This window comes from Boleophthalmus pectinirostris, unplaced genomic scaffold, assembly GCF_026225935.1.
Source record: "Boleophthalmus pectinirostris isolate CB_2022bp ecotype Guang Dong unplaced genomic scaffold, ASM2622593v1 HiC_scaffold_12, whole genome shotgun sequence".
NCBI lineage: Eukaryota > Metazoa > Chordata > Actinopteri > Gobiiformes > Gobiidae > Boleophthalmus > Boleophthalmus pectinirostris.
Genome location: NW_026571018.1, coordinates 26,824,953 through 26,834,889, shown reverse-complemented (window position 1 = coordinate 26,834,889; position 9,937 = coordinate 26,824,953). Strand labels below are relative to the sequence as shown.

At 38.6% G+C, this 9,937-nt stretch overlaps 1 protein-coding gene across 1 annotated transcript in view; it reads left to right on the top strand.

Annotated features, from left to right (window-relative positions):
* The window catches only part of fryb (furry homolog b (Drosophila)), a 52,177-nt gene continuing 42,240 nt past the window's right edge, over window positions 1-9,937 (top strand). The window contains 1 exon segment of the mRNA XM_055148365.1: window positions 1-965. Coding sequence (XP_055004340.1) covers window positions 713-965 — 253 coding nt within the window. The 5' untranslated portion in view covers window positions 1-712.

The window sequence follows — 9,937 nt, the reverse complement described above, 5'->3', positions numbered from 1 at the left end:
GAGAAGATTGTGTCATGCTTTAGACATATAAGAGCTGAAGGGATGGAAATAGTTTTAAGGAAAGAGTCTAAGAAGACACAAGAGTGAATAGTCTTCAGGGATGGTAGAACGAGGTAGAGAAAGTACCCCGGAGTGACAAAAAGAAGGAAAAGAAGAACACGGGGAGGGTGAAGGCTTGGAGGAACCACCCAGAAGTTCCCAAACCACCCAATCAAGCCCCAGCTCTGCAACAGGATCCTCCCCGAGCACCACCTGAGAGCTCCCAGGCACAGCTGTGCCTCAGAGCTACCACAGCGGGACAAAAGACAGGTGGGAGACAGCAGAGCACAAGATACCCTGCTCCAAGCCAAGACTTCTGGAGAGAACTATCCCCAAGGACTGAAGAATAAACTGACAAATTGCTATTTTTAAGCATGAATTAGACATACATAGAAGATACGCCTGTGGAGAATTGTATGTCCAGCAGCAATGCAATGAGCTCACCTTCTTTATAACTGGATACAAGGACATTGAATGGGAAGGCGTTTCTCTCATACAAGATGCTCTGTTGAACTGGAATAGCAACTTCTTAATCTTGGAGTGCAGTTTTCTTTGTTTTTTGTTTTTTGTTTTTACTTTAATGAAGCATAATGTAGAAAGATGGCTATGAGCAGATTCATAGTTTGAGTTATAGGAGTGGGTGAAGCTCCTGTTGATCTGTCCAGCTGGAGGCATGTCTCTGGAAGATGGACGTAGCAGTGGGAGCTTTGAGGCTGAGAGCGCTGCCTCAGAACAGAATCCGGACCAGAACCAAACCCAGACTCAGGGATCAGGACTTAACCAGGACTGTCCCAAATTTCCAAAAGAGGATGAGATCGTCCTTCAACGCATCGCCTCCATGTCCTCCCTTGAGTCTGACCCCAGCGATTTCACTGGGAGGTTTACAAAGTTCCAGCGTAACAAGAAGAGGCTGGGAATCATTAGAGGTACAGCAGTACTGTGCACCTTGCATTTTGGGATTCCTATACAGCATACAGCACAATAAAATTACATTTGAGCTATACTAAGATTTTCTCGGTGACAGTCAAATAAAAAAAGAGTATGTGCATTATGCTAGTAGAACTCGTAAAATAGGAAATGAAGGCAGATAGCTTAAGGCAGTGCTAATTAGAAAATAAACACTGAGTATTAGCTTAGTTAGAGCAAATATATAGAATATCTCACTCTAAAGAACTGGCTATTAATATAAAATGTATTTGATTCACAGCATTAATTATACATTACTAACAATGTATTCATTCATTCTTTCTTTGTGGTTGTGAGGTACTGATTCCTAGATGATCAAGAACCACACTTTCCTTAATAGAGACTGAAGTTGTGCTATCACAACATTTTAGACATTTTAAGGCACTGAATACCCCAACCAAAAAAGTGTAATACAATATTTTATAGTTTTGCAGTGTGCATGAACCCTCGGGATCAATAAAGTATCCATCTATCTATCATAAACACAACACAAACAATGTAGTGAACTTTTGTACAGTCATCACCTAGTTTCCTGGTGGCTCTACCCCTCCTGGGATTTGGAAGGGGTCTTGGATTTCCTGATACCTGTTTGGGTCGGGGCATGTTCACAGTGGAGGAGTCCGGCTCAATGACAAGTTTCTTTGTTGTGGCTTTTCAGACGCTGTGAAAAGTGAGACTCACTGTGTCTTTGAAAAAAACTGCACTAATCCTCCACCATGCTATGAGAAAGAGACATGCCTTTGTAGATCTCAGGTCGTAAGCCCCAAAACCACTTGATCTTAGCCCACATTCATGATCTGGGAGTTTCATGTCCACACTTTCGGGGCAGGGGGAGGTGCAAGAAACCCCATGTTTTGAGCTCATTTACATTACAAATACATTATTGTTGTGTGGATGCACTCTTGACAAATAGTTACAGGCTCAGGTTGTTTTGCTAAATACATATCTCTGAACTTTTGACTCATTGTTTATTTGTAACCTCAAGTGACAAACTGTTTGCTCACAGTAGTATTACACTATTGGCCTAGAATATTGTAGATGTTTACTCAAGATCATGCAATGAAGTAAGATGTTATTATGGAGCCAGAATGGAGTTAAATAAAATGTCAATGCTGTATTAACTTAAAGAATTTGGGGTTTAGTTCTGTAAAAGGTGCCACTGAATTAGTGCTGTAAGTGACTGTAATAAGGGCATAAAAAATAATAATTTAGCACTATTTCAACCATCTACGATTGTTGTGGAGTACAAAGTGTAACACATCCTAAAAAGACACACAGACAACACAGTAATAAGTATTTGTGAGCTACCAAAATATAATAATCAAAAATACTTATGATTCTGATAAAAAAGACTGAAAATAACCTCTATCAATATGTCTGCTGCTATAAGTGTTGTGCTGTTAGAAGTGTTATGCCATATTATGATTCATAATTAATAAATAATAACTTTGAACTACAGAACCAGCCTGCCCAGCTCTGAGTCTATTTTATGACTGACTTTGGACCAGTGCTTTGTTTGAGGTCTTACCCTCTGAGTCTAGTTTAAGTGTTTAGTGGACTTAAAATACAAAGCCACATTGAAGACTATAGCTTTACAGACGGGGCAGTGGGCATGCAGTCATTGTGTGGTAAAAGGGGAAACCTGAAGTGACTCTTACAAGCCCATCTGCTCAAACATGTCTACAATAGGTTTACATCACCGACCACACTATAAATTAAGGTACAGCTAAATACCATAAACTCCTGTGTACGCTGCTGACTTGCACAAAATCGGACTTTGAAGCAGTAGGTAGAGGCATTCCTGGCATGAGACAGTGCAGAGCCGTTTGTGTGTGTTTGGTGAAAGCAGCTGTGTGGAGTGGACAGACAGACCAGTGTGAAGAGTAAAGCTCATGTGTGCGGTCTCTTGATTGCGCTGAGCTATGACACCCACACAATCTGTTTTCTACTGTGCTGTGGTTAAATGTCTTGTACTGTAACATCTACACAGCTACCACTGATATTGGTTGCTATCTTAACTGTAACAAACATGATTGTGGAGTATATGTTATACAAATGTGATGTAATAACTTTCTGGTAAAATCAACTTGAGCCAAAACTCGAATACACATAGTCTTATTTTTAAACTTGGCATGTTTTATACTTACAAGAGGATAACCAACAAAACAACAAAAGGTTGGTCCTTTATCATACAAAAACACCGTAAATTGATAACTTATAGCAGATTTGAAACTAACCTGGATCATAAAATGTTTATATTTTGTTATTTAAGACGTACATAAGACATACAAAAGCTGTTAAATGCATGCATATATGAAAACAACTTATTTTATGAATAAAACATTCTTAAGAATTTTATGGATCACAAACCTCTAATAGCCTGATTTGTTGCCATAATACATTTTGGGATGACAGTGTGTTGGCTGTTTATCTCTGTTTCACTTCTCCATCTGAAAAAGCTGTTCTAAAACTGCATATGTACCCAAAAAGTCTGTGCATACATATTACAGTTATGCCAAAGGGGTTGCAAGAGTTGAGGTAGAGACCTACTTCCTCCTTTCACTTTCAAATAGGGTACTACTGCTTAATGTCAGTGGTGGTCCTATAATACAAAAAGGAAAATAATAGTTTAAATATTAGACAATAATTTTAAATTGTACTACAAATAGTGTTAAAAATATTGTCACAAGCATTGCCTGTGCTATTGCCTCCACTGTAAGCAGAAGTGTGTGTGAGTGTGTACATGTGTCTGTGCACACATGTCCATGCTGCTGGTACAGGAGGCACATTCCTGCAGCTGGCATGCCCAGGCCCCTGCGCAGTATGTCAGGAATCCCCACAGCACCTCTCCTCCCCATACATGTGTTTAATGCTCACGTTTTATTGGGAGATTAATGTGTGTCATTCTTTGGCAAATATCACTTACACAGCACATGTTACAGTGTGATTTTCTGTGGACAAGCCCAAACAGCTGCTCCCCTGTGGTCATGTAGCTCAAAGTAATGCTTCATGTCAATATACTTTAACTTTTTAACAAATGACTAGTTCAACAAACTTTGCCAAACATGTGAAAATATTCTACCATATAATATAGATTATGTTATTGTAAGGTTGTGCCAGGCTTGGATTAATTGGCATCATCATTAGATAGAAAGATGGAGCTGTAGGCTACCATTTTATGAGGAGAAAATATTAGATTTATTTTTTGTTTGTTTTTTGTAATATCTTGAATAGTTGGCCTGCTTAATTATGAAAATAAATCATAATCGTGCTTATTTAGGTTGTAATGTGCTGTCAAAAGTTAACCTGCAGAGGAAGGAAGTCTTACTATCATTTGTATGTTTTGCAATCAGTGTTTGAAAAGCCACTCACTGCAAATTAGATGAGGCTCAGGGTTTATGGGGCAGATCAGTGGCCATGGCCATATAATTCAGAACAAAATTGAATGAATATTTTTTTTATGTGGATTGACTTCAGCAGAAATTACACTTAGAAGTTTGAATAATTGGAAAGCTAGAACAAATATGCCATAAATAAAATCATACTAGCAAATAAAAATGCATTATTGCCAGTCCCAATTTGTCTCCTATACGTCCTCTGCACATTTTCCTTTTTATAACCTAATGCCAAATAGGGTCACAAACAGCTAATCTCGACATTTCACATAGAGCTGTGTAAAAGCAGACACAGACATGATGAATGGCTGTCTTAAAAAAAAGTTTGAGTAGGCTTATATGGTCCGGAAGTGTTCTCCAAATGGACTTGATAAATGAGCTTGATAAATGCATGCTTAAGTGGATGCGGCAGAATTTAGAGACAGGAATAGGCTGGCAGTACTTCCTTGTTTTATGTCTGCTCCCTGGAGATGGGGCAGTAATTGTCTGTTAATTTAAACCAGGCCACAGTGTGCTGGGTGACTCTCTTCCAAGCACTGGTATTTTGTATAATACTTTTATCTTATGCAATGTCCCCTCCCTGCTCCTGTTTCCCTCTGCTGTCATTGTTGGTGCGCACACCCACTTCCGCCCTCTGTCCTGGGAATTACATATTGACCCTAATTATGCTCCCGTTGCACTTACTTAACCAGAGCCAGTGTGGCCATAAGTCAGTGTTTAGGCTAAACTTAGACTCAGTGTCATTTCTTAGCCACAAATATGTTATTGTTTGCAAACTGGTATGTTTTTTCTTTATTCTGAGCTGAAAATGTAAACATGCTGTGGATAACTTTTCTGGTAGAGGGTCGGCCACCCGCTTGTTTCCATGGAGATGTTATTGTTTATTGAACATACTATTGCAGTGTTCAATAGTATGGCATTAAACATATCTTCGACAGATTTTTAAAATGTCCCTCCATGGAAGTTCTATAATAAAAACAAAAGCTGTAACTGTTTTTATTAGATCCCAATAGTCCCAAAGTATTAGATCTTTGGTTTCAGAAAAAGGTTACATTTGATATAAATAATATCTTAATGGTCAGTGTTATTCAAACAGTAGCCTATGACCTGTGGACCATGTTCCAGACAGTGCACTCTTAAGTCAGGTCATGATTATTTTTCCACTCCACAATATCCCAGGAATAGACTCGGAAAATCCAGAAAGAGCTGCCGCTGCTCATATAAAATTATGAAAATATACTAAAAGCATAGTTTCTAAAAGCACAATATGCCCAGTATAAAACGCTTTTCCCATGGCTCAGGATACACAGGAAGTACAGTGTCAGCAAACATTATCCAGGAGATTGTGCGTGTCTTTCAATTCAGTCTGGAGTGGTGCATTTGTGGTCATTCATAAACTCCATTGAAGGCCTTTTTGGTGCATTTTTTGCTTGGGTAGATGCAATTAGCCAGAGACCATCACTGGCTATTTGCCGCTCTGACCTGCTTGTTATTGCTGCCCTGAGCCCTCATTGGTTAAGTAGAATTACAGCATGCTCACTCAGCATTTACCTGAAACAAAACAATCATGTAAAGATACCAACCTTTTACTTAGATTTTAATACATTAGAATTGCTTATTTTTATGCTGATGGGCCACTCATTTCCTAGCGTCTCTCCTGTTCATCTTGTTATTGTCCACCTTCCTGTGCAGCGCTGCTCTGTTTTCCTCCCCCCTCCCTCTCCCTCTCGCTCTCTCCTCTCTCCCTGCGTTTCTTTAAGCTGATTGGCTGTGTGCGTCTACCAACATCTGTGTATCACTGTCCTGAGAGAGCAAAACACAGAGGGGATGGGTGCTAGCCTCGTGTTAGCCGCACAGAGCCACAGCACAGCTCAGATTGTTTAGCTTTCCTCTTTGAGCTGGACACACAAACAGGCACAGCTCAGTGTTAGCGTTAGCATTAGCAGCCTCTCTGTGTCCCGTGTCCCGGACCGCAGCGTCCCATCCTGCCGTCCGGTCCTCCCTACGCTGTCTGTCACCGTGGCGACACAGCCTCCGCAGCCATGGCGACCAGCCAGCAGGATTCAGGCTTCTTTGACATCAGCATCAAGTCCCTGCTCAAGTCTTTAGGAGGCAGTGAGTACATGCTATGACCAGTGCATTTAAGTGGGAGCTTTGCCAAATAACCCCAAGGTGTTTGTTTATTTTTGCTTGGGCTTTAGTTTATGCTTACTTTGGATGTTGCACTTTTGTTTACAGTCTTCATTCCATGCTGTACTCAAGCCAGATAGTGTTTTATACATTTATTAATCTGTTTATAATCTAAATAATATTAAATGTGGTCTTTGTCATCCTTTGGTCAGTTATGTTTGCTGTTTTTATCTTTGTTTATTTATTCATTTATTTTTTTAACTCTGCATAGAGCTTGATAGGCCCTATTTATAAAATGTTATACTACAGTTAAAGGTACATAGATTAAAAAGCATAGCCTTGTGTGCTTAAACACCAGCATCATCTGCAGTGTCAATATTTGGAAAGATTACATAATGAAAGACAAGAGGTCGCGAGATGCGCTCAGGGTTAGTTCAGGGCAAATCCAACAGCTCAGCACTTTTCTGTACTAATTATACACCAAGAACAACTCAATACTTTGCATTTTATTCCTTACATCTCAACCTATAGTCAAATTGTCTTTAATTAATTATTACACTGCACTTAACCAGTTTATGTGTTGTTGACAGAAAGACTGAAATCGCTAAATCAATAGCTCGGATCAATGTTTAGCAGACAGGATATGAAACGTTCTCCTTGAAAAACTAAGAGGCACCTCGCTCATCGCAGCATCTCAGCATCCTAGCAGATTGCCACACACTGGACATACTGTACTTTCTACCAGTCAGCAGTGGACTGTTGGCTCCTCTACTGCGCTAATGCTATAGCTCATTCAGACAGCCATATGCTAAACACTGCTTGTTTACAGCTGTCTAGTTTGATAATAATGAATGTGAGATGACTATATTATAATCAATCAGAATATGCTTTTAATTTGTTCAGTGTTTTGCTGTTGAGATGGAATAAAATAAATTGGAGCTGCAATTTTGATGTTACAATTTAAAACACTGAGGCATGCTTGATATTATATTATGCCTATATTTGGTGAATAGTTTGTGGTAAAACAGTTATTTTTTTCTCATTGCATAATTGGCATATTTCTATTGAAATTAACCCAGCAATGAATCTGGTAATTATTATTTTAATTTGTTGTTATGGCAACAGTGTAAAGGTTGTTCCTTTATTTAGTATAGCTAGTTGTTATTTACTGCAAAATTAAACCTTTTTAGAGCTCTATTCACATTGACACAAGATCTGCTTGTGTATAATATGCATGCTATGGTGAAGGTTACTGAGAGCAGGGGTCGTAGCATCATAGTGAATCGTTTTGATTGTGCACCATGAGCCTTGTATGTAGATGCAGAGAACAGGAGCACTGATAAAGACACGTGTATGTCTGTGTGTGTGTGTGTGTGTGTGTGTGTGTGTGTGTGTGTGTGTGTGTGTGCGTGCGTGCGTGCGTGCGTGAGGACTGAGGAGGCGCGCGCGTGTGTGTGTGTGTGTGAGGTGGATTTCTCATTGAGGTTCAGTTGGAGCTCAGAGCCACTGATGTGTGATGTGGAGCTCCAAGGTCATCGCGGTAATGGATGGCTTATAGGAGCCCACAGCCAGGCACTGCGATATTCAAAACTGCATTGTATTCAGAATTACTGGACAAAAATAGACCCTAGGTTTATCAAATTAATACACTGTAGTAATTAGTTTTCTGAGAATTTATATGCTAAGAATATTTTTTTAACAGGCTAGGACAATTACAGCAGGTGCTTTCATGAGATTCATAGAATTCATTAGGATTATTTTTTGATTGCCCTTATAGGTTTGGATAGAACAGGAAGTAGCCTAAAACAGGGTTGGCGAATGGAGACATTCAGCAAATCTGACTATGATAATGCTGGAATTTAGGTTATTCATACTTTAAGCTTCCTGTTATACAACATTATGAGGACGTTTTCCCATTCAAAAGATGTAATATTTGATTTCAAATTGTTAATTACTATGGAAATTGTCCTAATTTTTCTTCATTTTGAAACCCGTGGATAGCAAACTGTGCTGCCATGTAATCCCTGATTATACCGTATGACCAAAACATGTGCATTTGGTGAGTCAGCAAAAAGTTTCATGTAAGAACAGAATGATGAAACTATTGGTTTTGCATTCTACAAATAAAGTAGTACCATCAATATTATTTCTGATTGAAATGAAGGCTGCAATTTTTTTATGTTTAGGTCTGTCACAATAATTACTATATCAACTTATCTTTCAATATATGAAAGCTGGGACAATATATTTTGGGGCTCAATATTTATCATGTGTACAAGTGGTGAGATTTGGGATATTTTTGTTGTAATATTTGAGCTCCAGAGGACTAAAAAAGTGACTTCTGTGGCTAATTATTGCTTTATTTATTATATTATTTATTATTTATTTGTTGCAACTCATGCCTTTTGAATGATGCTGTCTATTTAAAAATGCTTTACTGGGATTATCTTGCATTACTGTTACTGAATCAGTGGCATAAAGTAGTTTCAATAATATTGTTTATTGCAATATATCATGCTTCAAAATTTGTAATTTTGACAGGCCTCGCAATGTGCTATGCAAATATCCATCTATTCTTAGTATAAACCTCCCCAAACATTTGTATTAGTTTAGAAAATCATATTCATCTTTTTCTCAATGTTGTTTTCAAATGGTAATGCTCTTAGATATGCCAAAGTAACAGTGCATGTTGAACTGAATCCTGATTTGTCAACATATTGCAATTTTGTATTATTTGTTTCTTCCCACAATTAACATCATGTTCATCATCAAAATTAAATGTTCTGTGCAATGATTTTTGTTTACATCCCCCATTCTCTAATGTAATATTAACACCTATACTTCTCTGTATCTGTATACAAGCTCACAGTTCTCACTTACTGACTTGGTTGCTTGATGTAAAATGCAACGCCACAGAAATGCATGAGCTCTGCCAAAGAGCATAAATCAGCCTCAGAAACAGTGAGTCAGCAGCGGCCTGGTCCATCTTGAGCAGGTCGAGCTCTGTTAGCGCTTGTTGGTGGCAATCATTCATTGTGTGTTTATGTTAACTTCAGAACAACAGAGCTTTTTATTATTACATACTGCTCCCCTAAGAATCTATTCTTCTGGTCTTGTAAATTATGCAGTTTGTCATTCCTGGCCTTTAGGATGTTTAGGTGTGGGCTGGTGTTTTATCACAGAGAGCTGGTGATTCATGTGATCAGTATGTCAGTGTGTCAGACAATGTGACGTTATGCACCAAACCTAGACCTATGTCTGCGTGGAAAGGTCTGTATAGGGCTGCTCTTATCACATCCCCTTTTCAAACCTTTTAAAACTGTTCATGTCAGTTTGTGTTATGATTTACATTAAAAACAGGGTGGGCAATGTTGACTAAAAGCAATTTCTCAATATTTGAAATTTAT